A 21,887-nucleotide genomic window follows, 5' to 3' on the forward strand; every position below is an offset into this window, starting at 1 on the left:
TCTAATTATAAGGCGACAGCTCTACCAGTACACCACCAGGGAGGTTCTATTCTAAAGAGAAGAAAAAAATGTGTTGTCTACTGCAAGTAAGTTGCATAAAATACAAAACTGAATTACCTGACCGACCCTGGTCAGGTCTGTTGTTATGTTTTGGAGTGTTGATTCTTTAAACATTTTTAGCTGCAAAATGTACGAGGGGAAGTCAATATATAAGTTGCAAAATGAAATATCCACACAGAGCCAATACGACAGTGGCTCACATATGGTCCCTAGGTTGGGAACAACTGGAACATCCAGCCTACAGTCTGATTTGGCACCATGCGACTTTCATCTCTTTGGCCCACTGAAGAATCACCTGGGTGGTCACGGGTTCCGGGATATGGAGGAGGTTGCCAGCTGGCTCCAACACCAACCACAAACCTTCTACGCTGCTGGCTTTGAGGGACTCGTGAAAAACTGGGACAAGTGCCTAAATGTTCATGGAGATTACATTGAAAAATAAACCAAATTATTTCAACTTTTCTTTCTATTCCATTTCGGGACTTATATATTGACTTACCCTCGTATTATTTCAGTCACCACTGTAAAATACTCCCAGTATTTATGGCCAAATTGGCCACGGATCTAATAGTGCATCATCATGATACACATGCATTTTTACTTGAATCAACTTGTAATGTCTATAAGTACGTACTGAACAGGTTTGCTGTTGCTTACATTGTTTCTTGTGTAGAATTTTTCAATTGTGATCCTACATGCTTATGTGAGTAGGTTGAGCATGCCAGACTCTGTGCACTTAGCATTATTATGCTCCTAGGTGGTTACTGTCTTGCTATTTATACATTATATATTATACGTAAGAGTAATTATACATTATAAGTATATTAAAGATGGATTGACATCTGTGAAGTACCATGCAAAGACTACTACAAATACGCTTGAAAATAATAATAAATTCAGTATCAGAAAAACAAGATGGGCTAGCTTGATATAACAATAAGACAAACTTTGAGGATTTTGTTCAAATGTGGCACTAGAATTCTGAACTTCGCATTTTGTCTTCTGGGAAATTTATATGACAAGGGCAATTTCAACAGATTCACCATGAAATATGATGTAAACCATGCATCTACACAGGCAAGGAACATAGTGTATCTTATGGTTGAAAAAATTGTAGACCTGTGTAATGATGTTGATATGAAATATATCAAAACTTGAAAATTTGTTATATAAACAACATCTGACACAGTTATAACCTACAACTTTGTTTACACAGATTACAGCAATGCTGTATCAATGTTTGCTATACAATTAGCTACTGGCAATTCAAATTAGCACTGTGGCACTGGTGTCGCTGTCACTATGGGCAGTGGATCTGAGGTAGAGCATTTGCTTACATCCATCTGTACAACGTGATGCTTGATAAAGGACTTAGTTTAGAATAGAGTAAACCTGGAGAAGAGAAAGCAGGGAGGCTTTTCAGGCTTTGGTCGGTAGGCCTTCCAAGGGCTCACTTCTCACAAAAAAAAAATTGTGAGCGGCTACCTCCAAGCATGCATTGGCATCCCTCTTCCATTACATAGGGTTGCAACTCCGAAGCTTTTGAGAACTTGTCATGCATCAAGAGTAAACCCCCACATCACTGAAAATCAAGGAAGTTTTTTCTTAGAAAAGGGAAATTTTGCAGACCATTTTCTCAGGTTTATAATGCTAGTCGCCTCAAACATGAAACTGATTTAGATGCCATTCGAGATGAGATGGCACACTGAAAGATGCGAAGTTGGCAATATTTTACAACTTTTGGTGTAGTTTGGAGTACATCTGTGGGTTGAATTTGAGAATCATGGTGGCTTTAGATTTCAATTTCCACTAAGATGGCCTAGGAGTCTGGTAGGATGTCATGGTAAGATCTGGTGCTCTTCCTGGATGGGAGAGAGAAACCCGTATATGAATCGGATGCACTCTTCTTTGTGATGAAGAGTAGTACTGTAATTAAGGTCTCACATTTTATTAATGGAGAGACTGCATTCAACAATGGGTAAATGTTTACTATCCTTCGGACACCTATAACTTCTGAGTTTCGTCAATTTTTGACATTTCTACTTACCTATCTGCTTCGCGGATAATTTTTTAACATGTATTCACGTTTTTTTGATCAATTTTTTTTATAAAAAAAGTGTTTTTGTAACTGAAGAACGTATGTTTCCGCAAATGGTTCGTGGGGCTATGCAAGAATGGTGTGTGGGGCTCCGCATATTTTTTCAAAACCAATTTTTAACTATTGTAACCTATTGTGACCCTACCTAACCTAACCTTACCGGAAATGGTTCGTGGGGCTATGCGTCAGTGGTTGAATTTCCGCTATGAAACATTCCCACATCACACAAAACACCTTCCAGATGTTAGACAATACTACAGGAACTTATTACGGTAAGTAGTTTCTTCTGTAGAAATGAAGAAATCTGTCCGAAGGATAGTAAACTAGTACCCAACAATGAAAGGCCAGATATGTTGATGAGGGGAGAGGTTAGATTGATAAGTCTGATAATGAAATGCACTGGATCAATAAGTTATTTGACAAATTTCAGCAGTTTGAACTTCAATTCATTGATATTGTTAAAGGAATTTGTGTAATTTAGTTGCTCTGAACTGTATTTGTAACTTGGAAGTTCTACATAAATTATAGATGACTTAATAATCAGAGTTTAATCCTGCATGTCAATCTGTAACTTATATAATTCACTGATTTGAGATAATTTTTGGGAAGTTGCTAACAAGAATTAGTTACATTTGATTATGGTTCTGATGCCCTCATGATAATGATTAAATTGAGTACATTAAATATGGATATAACCAAACTGTTTATGTGTCATTGTTAAAGTGAGGTTGAAAAGATTCTCTTGGGCTATCGACCAGGTGAGTTCTGGAAAGGATTCCTATCATTATCCTTTCCACAACTCCCCTGTCAGCAAGGACAGGTTAACATGGAGATAGATAGTACACATTTTTCAAGCAAGAAAATCAAACAAAATACCGGCAATCACTAATGTCCCTTACAGAGTATTGTAGTTTACCGTGTGACTAGTGTGTGATGAAAATGTGGTTGCATGTGAGGTCCTACTTTACTAAATCTGTTGTGTATACATGAATATGTATTTTGTGAATGTGATATCAGTGGTATTTCTATATTGTGACTGATTTTTCAGGTCATCGAATAGTGAATTACCTATAGATCATGAAAGAGACCCAATAACATTGCTCCTTTGTGATTGATGGAGAAAAAGTTACTTCTAATTTGCAATAGACTATATTATTTTACTTTTCATACAATACAGCTATGCCTCTATGGCATACTGTTATTATCAGTGAAAGGTGGTGCATGTGACTTGCAGTTGAGGTGCACACCAGTTACTGCATCCTGCAAAGACATAGTAATTTTAGCTTTTAGAATTATTTTCTACGTTGTTCTTGATAGTCACAACATTTCCATATTTAATTTTTTGACCCACATTCACTTTCATTATTGTTAAGGGATCTATGACAAACCCCACCATAATGATAGAAGCAGTAGAAGTACTACAGAAGCTGGACAATTGAAGAAGGCTACAAAGCTCAAGGTGGGATGTAGTTGCACAGAAGATGAATATGTCCCTTATTAGTTGAAGGACACAAAGTTCTTCAGTATGCTGATACACCCATATTCATTTTAGCAATTATATCAAATCCATCTTGAATTAATTTCAACTCTTTTTTTTTTATTTTTTTTTTAGAATACACTTCGTGAATATTTAATTTCTAGGAATTTTAAGTTACATTATTTCTTGACATTATTCTGGGTCTATCAAATGAACGAGCAGAGCCATAAATTATACCAACGTCCAATGGTATTATTGGTAGCTATACAAAAATACAAAACCAAAGTACATGTCACGAATTTGACTTCTTTAACAAGTAATGTAATGGTCAAAGATTCTAGCAGTTTTAATATATGCTTGACACTACGAAAGGAGTTGTGAAAAAATGTCATAGCCTATTTGAAGGGATCGGGTGTAAAACATGGTAAGTAATATTTTGGTAATTTCTGAGTTCATTAAGAAAAAAGGTTATTAGAAGCTATACTGTAGATAAAGTGTTTTCGCCTTGTGCTTAACAATTTAAGAAAGCTTCACTGAGTCCAATGCAAATTGCATGACATGGCAATTTCACTCAAAAATTGAAGGATGGCACATTTTACTTTGTAACTAAAAAATTATCAAAATTTAACTTACCATGTTTTATATCCGAGCCCTTCATTTCATGTGTCATTTTTTTATTTTACTTACTTAAGACTTTGGCATAAGTACAAATACAAGCTCGATCCTGTCATACATAACTGTAGAACTAATTTATTTCTTTGGTAGTTATAAAATCTAAACCACGAAACCCAACAGAATCCCAATTATTTTACCAACAAGTTATAAAACATTTCTTCAAATTCATTTCGACTAGGGTGAAGCTATTATGTATCAACCGTGAGGATAATGGTCATACCTATACAAAAAATTAACAAAATAAATACAAGAAGAAACTAGACACTATATGCTTGTAATGTATAGATGGATGTGTTCGAATAGCAATTTATTTTTTTCAAAATTAACATGCAAGAACAGAATCTTCATTATTGCCTAACTCCAATGGTACGAAAGTTTTTCATTATTCTAACGAATGCTTATATACGAACTGTGTACTTGAAATACACACACAAAAAAAGAATTAACTTACCTCAACAGCTTACTTCATAAACTACGATTGTTCCTTACACCAGATACTGTCAGGAAGCTAGTAGGACATACTCTAACAGTAAACGAGATCAGTTCAATTCTCAGTTGTTTGTCCCGATTTTCACAATATTTACACACAGTCATGTATCACTAAAATATTTTTTGTGGAGTAATAATAAAACAGTATGAAAACGTTCTAGCATCAATACAAACATAACACATACAACTGAAGAAGTTCACAAAATAAGCTTCAGAAAGTCCGTAACACACTTTCATTTACACCTTCTTCCTTTTAACCCCATGTTTTCTGTCTTCATTTGTTCAATCCATTGGATTGATGGGTATCTATTAAACCGCTTTTTAATTGTGCAGACACAAATTTCCTTTTGTGCTATAATCTTCACAGAAACATTCCAAGACAATTTACAATTATTCTAATGTTTATACTGTCGTAATACACACGTCACTAACAACTCCAAATATTACAGATCTTTTTAGTATACCGTCCGAAAATATTAGAAAAAGCAAGTGCTAACAAGTTTGAAGGGATGTGGAAACCGATATCAAAATATATGTTGTAACATAAAATTGTTCAAAACTCATGGACATGATACATTGTAAATAATTGAAATAAACGTAGTGTATATTTGTATAATCGTAAATAGAAACACCATTCTAGTTAAACTTTTTCAAACTTCTGTAAACGATTTGGTTTGTGTACCTTCAAACCACAACCAGTAAACCGCCATTTTGTGTTTAGGGAAGAAGCTTATGTTTATGGAGAAGATGATGCTATTTTGAGGTAAACATTGATACATTGAAAGGAATTTTACAGTTGCGTATATCTGGATTCGTGGATAATTCTTACATATAGAAACTTCGTTCCGTAAGCTGACTTTTCCAGGTGAGAATGGTGTTTTTAGCAGTTCTGTATATACATAAAGGAAGCAAGAACCGGAAGTTTTCAGAGTTCCCTATTAGCGTTGGTGCAAACACGTTAGCTAGAAGGGTGCTCCATTGGTGTTAAGAAACTAACAAATTTTTCTACGTGCCATATTTTGTAGGTTTCAACATGTACTATCATGTATGAAAATGGAAAATTGAGTAATATTTTTCGTCATTATTGGTTCTGAATGAGCATATTCAGGAGATACAACTACAGGTTGTAGAGGGGAATTGGAGGGATGAGCGAATGTTTTGGAGGTAATTTGGTACGTTGTAGTAATATGTAAGAATTATGCAAAGGTTTGTTTTGATCTTACCGTTCGTAATTCGGTTCTTGTAACGCGTGATATTTGTTAGGTGTCATTATGGTCATTGCCCTTGTGAAAAGAGTCCTGTTTATTGATTCATGTTTTTAACATATGCAAATGCCTTGAATTACTTAGTTAACAATGCGTTAGACAGTACTTCTGCGTTTCATTTAAAATGTAACCGATGTAAATCACCATTAAACACACGCACGCTATTTGCATACCTTTTACAAATCGCAGGTTTATGTATATTAATCGCATAGTAATTATATAGTACTTATTTTGGTAAAATTTTCTGTTTATATTTTCTTTATTTATTTTAAACCAGCAATAAATGCAACAAGTATTTTCTATTGGAATCATCCATTGTAAACATAATATTCTTATAATGAAATTGTGTTAAATTCCTGAATAAAATTTTAAAGGTTGGGTTTGACAAATTGAAATTGTCGTTTGCATGTTGTCAAGTTATCCAAATCAGTTGAAATGGAGGTAATTATGCAGTATCGCCCGAACACCTCACTCGTTTCTTTCGTTCATTTTAGCATTGATACTTACGTATTCTGCGTTGAGGAAGATTCCTTAAGGTGAAGTTATGCCTTTTTCCATAAAATAGTGTCAACTTTTCACATTACGAGTCAGTATTTGTTTTCCTTGTTCCGCTTGTGCAACAGACAATATGGTGTGCACTCGTCATGGATCGTCGTGCTTGTTTTTGTCAATTTGCAGTGCGCAAGCAGTATTTCAAACCTTAATGACTGAATTTTTTTTACATGGTTCCACGATTCTTGCATGATTAGCTCCACGAACCATGCACGATAAGGTTAGGTTAGGCAAACACAGTTTTCAATTTCACGAATTAAAAAGCATGTTTGGAAACACTGACATGGGGTTATGTCATCGAATGCAGGCAAATAGCAAGGAAATTGCAGCAATTTGCATCTGCGTGTTGGAAACATTTCTTACTAAAGAAAAAGGTATTCCGGGTCAGAAAGCTTAAACGATGAACTTCCACAATGTCAGAGAAATTTATTAAAGTAAGTAGTTTCTTCTGTAAAAATGAAGAAATCCGTTCGGGGGATGCTGCATATTTACCGAAATGGAAATAAGACCAATATAATGTTCAACAGGATATCATTTATCATGCACCTATTCATAAACCATTTTGTTACTAATGTAAGAGGATTGAAAAAGTGAATTTTGTGTTGTTTGGATCATTTATACTGGCATGTCTTACCATAACTGACAGGAATACTTGTTACATAAAGTTAATATGATGTGCATTTGCATTATTCCTAAATTGAATAACTTGATTCAGGCAGTTTTGTGAATACAGCACTAATGTATCAAATATGAATTCCCTTAACTTGCACTCATGTGAGGATAAGTTAACAACAATTATATGACATTGCTGACAATATAATACAGCACTATTTTTCCTTTTTTGGTGGTACACACTAAACCCCCTCATGAATTTTTTTGTATGTTCTTAACATCAAATTACATATACGAAAATTAAAATACTGAATTGGGAATGGAATTAGGTGCATTGTTTTGCATATATTTTTAGTTATGTCGTACATGGAGAGGACTACTTTGGTATGTATTGGGTTATATGTTGTGCTGCTGTAATATACATTCTATAAACTGCTCCAGACATTACAGATCTTTTTTAGTGTTCAGTATACCCTTAAAAATGTTAGAAGAAGCAAGTACTAGTTGCTCAATTGATAGAGAAATGGCATGGTATGCCATAAGCCTGGATTTGAGTCCTAGTTGGTATTGGTATCGGAAAGTAGCATTTGAAATTTATCTACCGATACCCGCCAGTAGTTTCACGGGGTCCACCAAATTGTCGTGCAACATTTTCACAGAGTTTCATTATCTTGGAAATTATCCAAAATTCACTTCCTTTTTATTCTGCACATATTATGAAAGAAAAATGCATTTTTTATTACATACCATCTATTTTTAATATTCTGGTGTAATTCTTGAATATTGTATTGTAAATTTATTGGTAAATTGATGCATATAATTTACACACCAATATTCATCAATTATTTTGAACATATTTTAACACTTTCTAGTCAGGAATTGGATGTGAGTAAAACACCCTGTCCGGTCACCAATCGGCTAGGATACGATCGCTGTATTTCCGTTGCGTTTAATTTTACCTTCCATTTTTCACCACCAGAGAGCATGTTATGCTGTTTGGGTAAAGGCTTACCGTTATTTCGTTGTATTTTTTGATAACGTGCAGTGTGTATGCTGATTTTTCAAAAATACAAAAAATAACTTTTCAATAAATATTGCAAATGTGTAAATTATAAAAATGTAACATCTAATTGAATTATCTATTAGAACAGAATCTAAGCTTTCATTTGATATATAATACATTGTGATGATATGAATAGTGTATTATTCTGTATTTTTTTAAAAAAAAAATGCCCTAAACATCCGTCCACAGTTAAAAGACGTGTGAAAACCGTCAGACCGGAAGGTGTTAATTAAATTGCAATTTTGAAGTATCGGTATCGGTTCAAAGTGGTATTGGCTCAGCTCTACTTAAAATTCTATGTAGTATATCTGTGTTTGCCAAATCATAATTATGATCTAAATTTGAACATGTTAAATTGTAATTTGAATAGAAGTGAAAATGTCCAAGGCATAGGGTGAAATGCTACATTCCATCCAACTCTTTCATTTAGTTTGAACTTCAATAGATACTAATAAGAGTAGTACTATTAATTTTAAAAGTTAGTAGTTTCTTCATCAAATGCTAAATATTGAGCCAAATAATTACATTATTGCTCATATAGAAGTAAAGAACGTGGCATATTTATGTATATACTTTGAATGGGACATTTTGTAATAACTTGGGCATGTTTTTTATGTTGATTTTAAAAACATTTTTCTCATATGTCTGGTAATAAATTGGTAATTTCTGTATTATGATTTTGGTTGTTTCACTGATTGAGTATTATGAAACAATACAGAAAGTGTTACTATTTTAGTGGGTTTTATTCTTGTGGCGTGATGTTTTGGCCTGGTTTCATAGCACTTTTACAAGCTTACACTACCAAGACATACACACACTCCAACACACTTGTGCAGTGTTGAGTGACTAGTAAGATTGTGTGTGTGGTAATCTTGATAGTGTAAGCTTGAAAAAGTTCCACAACACCAGGAACAAATGTTGCCACAAGAATAAAAACTACGTTATAGTGACATGTACTGTATTTTTGTAATGTCTCACAGTGGCCGTGTGAACTGTTAAGAAAAACATTGATATACATTGGTTGAGGGTTTAAAATTTGGAAACATCTCATTATTACATAAATATGCAACAGATCAGATATGACGTTAAGTGCATTCATTTTCCTATGAGCTTTATATGCTTCATTCCTTAAAGCACTTGAAACTAAATGTCATGTACCTTATGGATTTCTTCATTTCCACAGGATCCAGCGTTCATGTGGTTCATGCTAGACAAGCTTCCCAATATTGGAGGTACAGCCCGAAGTAATGTACAAGGAAAAGGTGAGTGACGAGATAAATATTTTTGTAGATTATAGTAGTCCGAATCTTTATTTATACGGTGTACTATTTTTGTTCCCTCTGAATTAAGCCCATAAGTATGTAAACATTTAAAATGCCTCACATGATACATGTTAGGTTCACATCACATTGGTATTGTCATGGTTAAATACTAATTAAACTAGTGGTTAATTTTACACCACCTTGTTAAACAGGCAATTGCTGTTAGGAATTTTCGTGATCATTGTAGTAATTTTTTTTAGCTTCAAGGTGTTTTTTAGTAACCCTTGGTCAGTGCACAGTAGTGCAATTTGAAATGCATATTCATGTTTTTTATCTACCAAGAGATAACACTTAAGCAAAACTGTGAATTAGGACAGAGCCATACCAGTACGAGCACTAATACACCTTCCAGTTCCCATAGCCATACCAATACCAGCACTAATACACTTTCCAATTCCCATCTATATAAATACTTGAAAATTGGAACAATTCATAACAGTTCAGAGTATTTATAATTATGTAAGCTTTCCATTGGATCTATGCCATATCAATGTACCAAACATCTGCTTTAAAATATTCATATTTTCACATGAGATAATCATTAAATAAAATAATTAGTATTTCCCCACAACATATTTTTTTACGTCATGTAGGTATTGTCATGGCTAAGTAAATAAATCAGTATTGGCTCAGCGGTACTATGAATTACGTTTATGGTGATTATACTTCTACCTATTTTTAAATTGCAGGCTGTTGTCAATAGTAAACAGTGCTCCTTAACATCTAATCAGGCATTCTATGCACTGTTGCCTGTACATAATTCTATATGCCTCCTTCCTCTCTAGGATATCCATTCTATAACTCCCCACTTTTCAATTCTCTGTTTTTTCTTAGTATTTGTATAGTAACTTTCAACCTTTCCTCCCAGTAAATATGATTCAAAAATTAGGTGTATTTTAATGCTGTTCATATGAATTGAGTATATTATTGTATTGCTTGTTTTATAACTTCTGTTTCTACAAGCACAAGAACATGCTTCTTTTGTCACAGTCATGCACTGTTCTTCAGACCTTAATTTCATTGCCGGAAATTTAATAACTGAAGTTGTAACATGTGCATTTAAACATTTTATACATTATAAAACCACATCTTCAGGCAATTTTCCAAACTTTCACATGAACATGTAAAAAATTGCTTTAACAAGAGTTCATTAGAATCATGGATATGAAACCATTTTTTGCCTATAACCTAAAGTAGATTGTAGACAACTTTATATACAGTTGAAAGGTTTATATTATACAGTGAAAATCATTGACAGAAGAGCTATAGCATTGACCATTGCCTGTTGGAAAAAGGTACTATAAGGCTCAATTAAAACTGTATTGAATATTATAGTTTTGCGAAACTTGGTTCCCCCTTTCAGATTTATGTTCAATGTTTAGCAAATATTTGAAACAAAATGGTATATTGGATGTTATGGTGAAATGCATGAATACAGTACTACAACATTAACTAACTAAATTACAGAACTGTTAAGAAAACTGTCGTTAAAAACTGTTTACATCACGTGCTGTCAACATTCTTGTTAAAAAAACACAAACAATTCTGTGACATCTGGCCTCACTGCCAGTGTAATCCTCTGGGACTTGTGTCTTGTCTGTGTGTGCTTGGGATTGTCATTTCACTAATTTTATCTATTATTTTTATCCTCATGTTGACAATTAGCCAAATGTGATATAGAAGCAAAATATAACAAATCAATCAGACATATGAGTAGACTTTCTACGTATATAGGTGGTAAGTGAAGTACCGCACACATTCATGTTAACTAAAAGTGTCATTGATATTTTCCCATGTGTCCAGGTCACTGTCTTCATTTACATACAGCAGTGAATAGTTTAGTGGATAGACTGTCATGCACTATACTTCCATGCCTCTTATAACAAAGCCTCAGAACTTTTAGAAATTGCACATTGACGTGGCAACTTAAATGCTGACTTTTGTGCGTTTTTTTTATCAACACCAAGCTATAGAGGTTGAAATACATAGCTAAAATACATTACAAAAGAAGCCAAATTAATTGACCAAATAATTATGCTCAGATAGGCTGATTTCTAACACAGCACCCCTTGATTACAAGGTGACAACATTACCACCATTAAACATAGCCGCTTAAACTACACAAGTGTGGAAAAAACAATATATCTTGAAAATGAGATGAAGGATCATGCACCGTCAGAATTTGAAAGCAAGAAAAACAGCGATGATGGGACTCAATGTGCTGGCCATGTTCAACCCAATGAAACAGTCACTCTGGTAGGCCTTGTCCCTTAGAGTGCTGTTGTATACCATGGAGTTTAGTGTAGTTTAGTTATGCACAATATCATTGTCCCTATCCAGTGCATTTTTCTGTCGTCAGGGTAATAGCTCTTATATTTTGCATGAGATGCTCCAAAAATAACAAGCGATAGGTTTCAGAATGCACTTACTTGTCATTGCAACTAATTTTTGCATTTTTTCTTTGGTTTCATCAAAGGAATGGAATGTCTGATAAAGATTGTCATATGAAGTTGTACCAAATCAGACTTTGCTGCTTGAAAACTATGGTTTTGGCCAATATTACAATATCTGTTTATTGGTGACTGATTCAATGTGGATTTATTTGAGTGCAAAATTCTGGAATTCATCATTTTACAAAGAAGCTACAATTCATGTACATTAATATTGACTGCTGAGATTTTTTTTCTGAGACATATAAAGTGCCAATATAAATTTACCAATATCAATAACTGATATGTTAACAAACCAATATAAAATTGCATTTGTTTTGCTTCTTAACAAATGCATGTATCCAGTTGACTGCAATGTGTTCCACTGTTCAAAAAAACATGTGTTTAGAAATTTACTTTAATGCTTCATATACTTAAAAATAAAATTAAATAATTTTGTACTAAATCACAAGCTGTTTAAAGAAATATGGAATTGCTAAGATTAACAAATGCCCATATCATTTGGAATTGATCAATTAATGTCTCAAAATGAGGAGGTTATAAAAAAAACTTTAATTTAGTATTCAAAATTAGAATTTTAACAACAGAGTATTGAGTGTAGAATGCTACCAATTCCTTGTCTCAAATCATAATCTTGATGTTTCATGGTGTCTGTTCCTTTATCTTCTGTCAGTTCACTGGTCATTCTCATCATTGCAATATACCTGTTTCGTGCCAAACTGGATCATTCGTAATTTTATTTTTCGTTTCATATTGCATCATTTTGTATTAAATTTATTCAGAGATGGAAAAGGCCCATTTTTTTCATCCTAATCTGTAAATTGCCATTTTAAAAAAATTGTCTGTAAAGTCAGTGTTTTCTGTTCATAACTGCAATTTCAAATTGTTTTTGTATTCATTATTGCATATTGGGAGATGCATGACAACGCTTCATTTTGATAACATTCTATAATTCTAGTTTTCTGAACGTACACTTTCCATAAGTGATGAAAACTTTTATTACTCTTGATTGAGAGCCATGTTTCGTTCTGTGCTCCATTTTTATCGCTAAACATGTCACTTTGCAATGCATTGATCTTAATTTTTGTAGTACAAAAAAGTGAAAACCCTGTCCTGTGTTTATAAAGATATTAGTTTTGTGTTTAGTGGAAAAGTGTGTCTTCATTAGCTGTAGTTATGTTCGATGCTAGATAATAATTTTTAATAATAAAAACCCAGTTGTACTTTTAAAATGTTAGTTTAATGATAAATTGTAATTAAATTAGTGTTTGTTCACACTTTATAATTCCAGGCACCATTCTATCATGACCTCGTAAGAGCTGTATGGATTTACAGCTGTACATTATGCCACATCAGGAAAAGGCTGTACAAGGTTTTTCTGCTAGCATTCAATATGTGGGAAGTGATGAAGTTTCTCAAAGAAGGATTAATAATGCTGATGTTAAAAAGGTAATTTGTGTTTGATACTAGTAGGATGTTGCTTACAGGATATCCAAGCAGTTCTGCATCATATGAAAATTATAGGATCTCAATATGACTTGATTTAAGTGAATGATACATCTGGAAACAGAATCTCTGTTTCAACACCTACAAAGATAGCTTCATTGACTACTTATTGAGATTTAAAAGCATAACACTGTCCAATTTCTGCAGATACTGTCCCCATGATGCAGGACATTTTGGACATCCTCTAAGTTGGCTGACTTGTTGAGTTTATTCGTCTCATTGTCACAATTATCAGATTTTGCTGAATATGCACCACATTTTTTCACTATTTAGACACCAAAAACTATGAAAAAATAACTACTTACAAGTTTGGAGATTCTTTGACGTGTGGTTGCTAACTTTTCAATACAAAACTTCTTTTTGTTTTTTCAAGATAGCATTGATAGCATTGGCTGAAGTACAAAATTGTGTACATATTTTCTGTGCATTAGCAACAGTATTATATGAATCATGCTTTTTAGCAAATTAGCTTTTTTTTCACAAATTCCAAGACTACTTTGCAACTTCAGAATTCAGCATGTGTCTGTTTATTGTAGCTTTGAATGTAGGTGTTAGTTACACCATAACATTGGTGTGACTGCTTGCAGGATCTGTTCATGATGGAATCTCCAAAATTTTGACAGTATCTTGAGGGCATTTTTGCAATTTTGAAACAAAAAGCTGATCCCAGAGTATGAAACCAGATAACGGTGGTGATATGATGATGTGGTGACCAAGCATCACCCAATGAAACACCAACCTTAGTTCTCAGAGGCCTCTGTTGTGCCACATGTTTTAGTATGTTTCTGTATTACATTTTTTAAATAGTATTTACTTTTTATTTGGCTTAAAAATATATATTGTTATTTGTATAATGTGATTTTGCATATTGTTAATGTTAAGATGTTGCTTTTCTAGTATGCTCATCCTAGTGGAGAAGGAGACAGAACGTCTCCCGTTGCAACTCATTCTCTGCTGACAAGTTCTGCTCTCCCAGCATGGAGCGCTGTGATACACAGGCCAGCTGAAGATTCAGAACCGGAAGATCTTCCTTCGACAGTTGATATGGAAGCTATAAAGGTAGGAAAGCAAATGTAGTGCTAAGAATTTATAAGCAATATTTATCTATTCATATTGTACTGACACGTTACGTAAAAATTGTGACTCAACCAGTATTCAAACCTGGGTTCTTGGCATTTTGTGCTAATGCTCCATCACTAAGTTACCAAGCAAACCTCTGGCCCCAAACAATTTCCACATCTTAGATCTCTGTGGAAGTTTATAATGTCCAATCCAAGTATGCAACTTTTCAGTAAGTTAATAGTATTCCGTGATGTGCCTTTAAGTCATGGTGAAATAGTTCTTTCAATTGTAGGGAGAAGACACTACTTGTCATCCCATGTGTAGAAGTAGCCACAGGCAACTTTATGTTCAATATCTGGAATGGATTTGCCTCAGTGGTGCAACATGAACATTGGCACAAAATATCAAAGATCTTTGTTCAATTCCTAGTTGAGCCTAAAATGTTCACTCACTTTTCAATAAATTAATTAATAGTGTAAGCAGATACCGGTGCTGAACAATATCTTTCTACAGCCCTGGTATCATGCAGAGTTTGCAAAATTCTTTACAGTAATTTCGCAGGCTTAAATATGGAAAGTATGCAAAATTTACATTAATTTTTTGTGGGGAATGTAGTTTATCAAGTGTCAGATATTTGAATTGACAGGCCTCTGTGGCAGTGTTCAGCCCCACATGCTATCAAAGCCAGGGGTTCCAGGTTCAAACTCTGATTAAAATATGGATGTTTGTGTAACGCAAGAGTAGAACGTTGACATAAAATATCTGAAATACAAGGGTAGGGAGAAAGATATTATTCTTCAAGTGGAATAAATACTATTAACTAGGGATATTGGCCGATACCGATATAAAATTTACAGATACGAATAAACTATAGTTGACCGATATGATACGTACAAAATTCTAATGGTCCTTGAAGAATCTGAATAGTTCATTGATCTCAATAAACATTATTTTCCAGGTGACTGCAGTGCAAAAGAAGTTGCATATTTAGACTGACTTTTTTATAAAGTAGGGCATGGAGATTATCCATAAAAATTATAACAAAATGGCAGAATTTTGCACTACGTTATAATATATTTATAGATATATCAGATCAGTAAATTTACCGATATACCCATATCGGCAGATGCCGATAGATTACTGATTAATCTGTCCCATAACTGAACTACTATTAACATTCATAAATATTTTGGAGAAAATTAAATTGTCACAGTGTTAAAATATCAGAATCCTTTTTTATTCTTTTTTTTTCTTTCTTTACAATACTTTTTCTACCTCTTTGTGCTAATTGTGACAATGAGGATGAATGATGATTAAATGAAAGTGATGAAGGGACACTCAGAAAATAACATGCATGCCCACACCAGGACTTCAACCTGGTACTTTTGGTGGTAAGATCATGAGGCCAGCATGCAAAGTACTCAGCCACCAGCCGACATGTATCAGCTCAGCTGTAATGATATGTTTACATACATGAATGCAAATCTTTTATCTTTCGTGCCTGTGTTTTAATGTAAGAATCTATACCAATGTTTCAGTTTTGCTGTAGGAAATTTTTGGTTAATTTATTCATCAGTACTGGCTGATACTTTTCTGAACTTCATGTATTTTTCAAGGTCTGATAATAACCCATGGCATAACAGCCGATGAGGGTCGGTGCCTACCTACCGACTGCCGGCCTGTGGGAGATCATCAAACCAGTTACGGTGTGACGTGTGGTCAACATGACGAATCCCCAGTTGTTGTTGTACTTTATTATGAATAGGTTATGCTACTCATTCATAGCTCCTGCTGGCCACCGGTCTCATACACAGGCAGAAATCTCAAGAGAAAAGTTGTTAGGTTTATCCCAGGAGACTTCAATCTGCACCTAGCCAATAGATGGAGCCCAAAGCTTGCATCTTAGACTGCACGGCTATTGTGCGGGACTTTCAAGGACTGATACTAAAAGTAACGAAGGTAAAGAGCTTCCCTGTGCTTAGCACCATGCCATGAAGGCATATAGGGGGTGTGGGGGTAATGCCCCACACTTTCTTGATCCGGTCATGAGGGGGTGATGTGATCAGCATCACACCCCTGACTGCCTTTACCCCCCCCCCCCCCAGGGTTTCCCCCAGGTACCCCATGTCATTCGACGCTGGGTGGGCACCGGTGCCGCTTCCAACGTTAGAAAAGTTCCCGGATTTGAACCAGCTGGGGATCGAACCCGGGACCTTTAGCATGGTAGTCAGACACGTTACCGACTGAGCCACTTCTGAAAAATTATATAAAATTCATTTTGCATCAGCGTTGTTTGAAAAAATTGATTTAAATAACAAATTATCTTGATATCCCAAAGCAATTCTCGAGCATTTTGAAGCAAAACTCTGATCAGCTATTGCATACAATTGCAGTGTTAACTATTTTCATGTACAGAGAATGAATACATTTCAATTTTTATTTCAGGGGTCGCCTACAACTCCTCTTCCAACTTCCAAGGTTCCTCTGAGTACGATTCCTGAAAATTGGAGTTCTCTTGGGGAGGAAGGTTGGAATGAGAGGAAGAAAACTACTGAAAGAAAAGAACGCGAGGAAAAAGAAGTGGATGAAGAGGAGGAGGAAGAGGATGACGATGATCAGGATGATGACGATAAAGATGTTGATGAAGATGATGACGATGACGACGATGATGATGATGATGAAACTGATACCGATTCTGACAGTGATTCAGAAAGTGCCAATGGTTCTGGAAGTGACACTGAGGTAACTATTATACATTGGCTTGTTAATACCCTTTTGCCCAAATTATATGATTCCATACATAACAATATTTTCTTTTTCATTTCTTGCACCAATATATTTGTGATAAAAGCTCTATGTTGTATCTGACGAGACATTTTGTAACTACTGTTTCCGAAGGTGATTACTTCACCATTTGGACACAATTCACAAAACACAGGAGACGTACATTGATTATTGAGGGATTAATAAAGCCAACGACAAAAACTTGAAGCCCCCTTCGTCACATTTTCCCATCATTCATACATTGTCCTCACAGAGTATATGAAAAAAATACATCTGAAAATGTGTAATGCTTCATTACACTTTGCAGTAAACATTTCACAATAATCAAATGATCCTTTTTCACTCCATTGTTTCAAGCACAGCAATGCAGAACATCACAAAATGCTCCCTGAAAATTATTTCTAAATCAGTTTCACCCAACAGTATCCATCTTCAGGAGTAGCAATAATTTCTCACCACCTATGGAAATAAGATCAATGGGGCAGTGTTTCATGTTTCACCTGCTAGAGAGTTTCTATGTGCATCTTGACATGCACACAACCGGCCTGTGTAAAGTTCCAATAATTTTGTTTCGCTTCTCAATTGGACTTCTCAGTTTCTGGCAACAAAGAGAAACACTGACTCACTTTACAATGTCATTATGCGTGTGAGAAAACTTTATCAGTTCAGTTGCTATCATTAATGTACACTTAATGGCTAATCACAGCAACGCAGTTTCCAAATAATAAACTTCAAATATGGATGATATTTTAATCTTCCACCTTCAAGAAAATCAACTCATTTGTACACAAGAAAGAAACAATATCTTCAAATCTAACATTTGAAATATAAAAAACATAATATCAATAAACTTACATTTCACAACATCTTCAATGACCACAAGAATGAACATTCTTAAAACATAATAAAACTGATTAACCAACTTACAGAATTGTCACATCCATCTCAATGTCTATATCCGCTAACCTACTAGATTATTCCATTTCCTTCTATCACCCCAAGAGTTTTACGCACCAGACAGGTTGGTTGTCAACAACCAGTTCAACCTAAATGTATCATACTTCTGAAATCACCGATCACTCACAAAGGCCGTTACAATGTAAATTTGTTTAATACATGTCATCTTGAATATCTGCAGTTATAATATAAGGTACCAGCAACAACAACACTATTTTACAACAAAATTTATTGTGACTGACTCTTCTATATATTTGCTTCTCACAGTCATAAATAAAAATAAAAAAACTGCACGATTTATGCATTTAATTTCTTTACACTTCTCTGAGTTTATATTAGATTCACAACACACGAAAACATTCTTAAAAAATGAAGTTTCTTCTATTCTGAACAAAGCCTTTTACCACATTGTACAGATGAATGTAAACAATCACTCTACCCCAGTTTCAGGGATCATGGTGACAGCGACACTAGTGCACAGTAGTGATTTCAATCGTGAAAGACACTTTTATTCACCTTTTGACTTCGGTGCCTCGCCATCCACAGAAGGCTGTTGTCTGGTAAATCGTGTTTGTGCTATGAATTTAAGATTTATTTTCTTTAATTTAACTCTTTAGATGCCAAAGCGGTTTTTTTTTCTCCGTAATAAACTTAATACCCAGCTTTTTCTGGTGTCAGATTTGAAATTATGAAATGTCTGTAGCCTTTTCCACCACTTTATTTCATGGCAGAACTTATATTGTTCATGACACACCTCAAAGGTATTGGGTTTCACTGACCAGTAAACCTTCAAAGATCTGTACACATAAAAGTCAAAGAGTTTAACTCAAAAACCTGGAAAAGTTAATGAATATAGAATACCATTGTTGTACACTCCTGTTCACATAAAGTGTCACATTCTATAATCTTGGGATCATCCCCGATGGCACAGTGGTAGCGTCGTCACCTTGTAATCCAGGGGTCCCAGGTTCGATACCCAGTGGAGACACATAGTGCTTCGGATCCCACTTTAAACTGTAGGTCCAGTCTCAATTATCCTTCCTGTGCATAAAGTTGACTTAAAAAACACCAATTCAATCTATAATCTTGGATAAATAAAGTATGTGCCAATTTTCTGAACAGAAGTGTACATTTGGAGATTTAATTTTTCATATATTTTTAAACACAAATTTACTGTAACAGTGTTTTATACTGGCTTGAGCATCTCACAAAAATATACCAAATCTTTATTACTTTTATGTCAAAAGACTGGCAAAATGCATTTTGAGGTGCATATTAGAGGAGTGTATATTTAAGCTAACTAGACTATCTGCGAAGCAGACTAAAATTGCACGAGGAAAATTGATTAGAAAATTTGCATAAAATTGTTCTTTTCACCACCTGTCCTCTGGCTTCTTCAGGAAATTTTGCAAATGATCAGAAGTTCTCCATTCTGTACATTCCGGAAACTGACCAGTCCCTTTTTTGCTAAGTATGATAATGCGGCAGAATAGAAAATATTTATGTTCCCATGGTAATGCTCCTTGCTTCCTCTTTCTTATTGACTGCAAATAATTACAACCACACAGACATAACTTGCATGTTGGCCATCTGTAAGTAGCTTCGCCTGATCAGCCCCATTTTTGGTAAAAATATCAAAGGGAAATTTTATGAATAGTGTGAAGATTTAAAATGAATGTGAAATTGGTTTCTATAAAATGTTGAAAATGTATTATTTCTTTTATAGTTACTCATGTATACGTCATGGGTAGAACCATATTTTTATGGTGAATAAAAGATCAAGATAGCATTAGAAAAACTGGGCACATTTAGGGATCTAAAGCGGTGTATAAAAATTGGCATTTTGGTGTTAAAATGGTGAATATAACCCTAAATTTGATTTAAAACTAGACTTATTATTATTACACAAAATAAACATTTTCCTTGTAAGCACATTTATAAAGTTGTCAGAGTATTTAGTTTATTTCTGTGTAAAGGAGTCCATTTTTGCTTCTCAAATACAGTGAAATCTCAGTTATACATTTTATGGGAGACAGAAGGAAAAAAACATATAACTGAGAAAAACGTATTATTGAAAGATAATTAAAATGGTAAAATTAAGTACAAAATGAAAGAAAAGGAGTACTGCATATACACCAAAGTTTGCTATATTGCACTAAGCTGTTCCAAATTGTAAATTCACAAAATAACTAGAAATAGACAGTGAAGGCATCGGGGGGTGGAAGGGCTTGCAAGCAAGGTTTACCCGCTTAATCTCTTCAGCTAATTCCCTGCAAGGAAACATGGTGAACATAAGGACATTTATATTGATCTTATGTTTACCGTAACTCTTGTTTCAGTTTCCTGCTTTATACCCTTTTCCAACCCCTGCCGATGACAAAATTTTGCCAGAAGCCTGTTTCATATGACAGGCAACCTCTCCCTCCCCTCTTCCTTGCTTTTGCAGCAGTCTCAGCAGCAACCGTATTATTTTTAAATATCTTGGTAATAAGTAGAGGCATGCATATTTCGTTTTTGACGAAAAAACAAAATTTGAAACAACACATTGTAGTGTTAATTTTTCATGTTTTTGAAAGGTGCGAGATGCATTTTGTGACCATGTTTTGTCACGAATTAATGCGAAATGAACTGCAAAAAGCGAAATTAACTCTTAAACACGAAATTGAGGGTTTATTCACTGATGCGACACCTTCTGATGTCTGAATTATCCTGAGAGTTATGCAATTCCCGGAAAATTATTTAATTCTGCTGTTAATATTGGAGAAGCAAAAATGGACTCCTTTACACAGAAATGAACTTAATACTCTTATAACTACATAAATGTGCTATTAGAAGTGAAATGTTAATTCTGTGGAATAATTGTAGTTTTTAAATCAAATTTAGGATTATATTCACAATTTTAAAACCAAAATGTCTTTTTATATACCACTTTTCATCCAATTTTTCACCGCTATAACACCGATATTTCATTTTATTTACCGCTTTTGAACCCGAAATTGACTCAGTTTTTATACCGAAATTTTGCTTTTTTATTTACCAAAAATATGTGCCTGTAGTAATAAGACACAGCAGATCTTTACCTACCAGAAATATGCTCTGATATCACACAAAGTAGCCCAAGTAATGTAATTCATTATTTGGAATATGTTTGCAGTGCAACATTGATGTGGAATGTATTTTACATTAATTGAAGGTGAATGTGTGTTTTACCCTTAATCTTGCAGGGGTCAGACAGTGACAGTTGCAGTTGGAGTGGATCAGACTCTGAATCTGGAAGCAGTGGAGGAAGCCAAGCAAGTTCCTGTTCATCGCGTAGTGACCACTCCAATCCACCATCACCATCTCATGAGCAGACATTCTCCATTCGAGAAACCAACTTTGATCAAGTACGTGTCCTGTGGGCCACCGTTGATGAAATTACTAATAATAATTGGGGCTGAGCCGATACCACTTTTAACCGATACCCATGCTTGAAAATTGTAACGATTAAAAGTTGTTCAATAGGCATCAATTTA

General features: G+C 34.5%; 2 protein-coding genes across 6 annotated transcripts in view; one reads left to right on the forward strand and one right to left on the reverse strand.

Annotated features, from left to right (window-relative positions):
* Nucleotides 1–5,294, reverse strand: part of Cp190 (centrosome-associated zinc finger protein CP190) — a 67,997-nt gene extending 62,703 nt beyond the window's left edge. The window contains exon 1 of the mRNA XM_083118399.1: nt 4,762–5,294. The gene's annotated coding sequence lies outside the window, so the exon portion shown is untranslated. The remainder of the gene's footprint in view (nt 1–4,761) is intronic.
* A 187-nt stretch (nt 5,295–5,481) lies between these two features.
* Nucleotides 5,482–21,887, forward strand: part of ash1 (histone-lysine N-methyltransferase ash1) — a 154,208-nt gene continuing 137,802 nt past the window's right edge. For 2 of the 5 annotated variants that reach the window (XM_083118395.1, XM_083118396.1), the window contains exons 1-6: nt 5,483–5,664; nt 9,475–9,553; nt 13,355–13,512; nt 14,467–14,628; nt 17,077–17,373; nt 21,597–21,758. In XM_083118395.1, the coding sequence (XP_082974521.1) occupies nt 13,387–13,512; nt 14,467–14,628; nt 17,077–17,373; nt 21,597–21,758 (747 nt within the window). In that variant the 5' untranslated portion in view covers nt 5,483–5,664; nt 9,475–9,553; nt 13,355–13,386. Of the gene's footprint in view, nt 5,665–5,730; nt 5,964–9,474; nt 9,554–13,354; nt 13,513–14,466; nt 14,629–17,076; nt 17,374–21,596; nt 21,759–21,887 lie in introns of those variants that run through there. The other 3 variants (XM_083118392.1, XM_083118393.1, XM_083118394.1) reach the window with 3 other exon arrangements.

The sequence above is a fragment of the Lepisma saccharinum genome, chromosome 3, assembly GCF_977018435.1.
Source record: "Lepisma saccharinum chromosome 3, izLepSacc3.1, whole genome shotgun sequence".
Classification (NCBI taxonomy): domain Eukaryota; kingdom Metazoa; phylum Arthropoda; class Insecta; order Zygentoma; family Lepismatidae; genus Lepisma; species Lepisma saccharinum.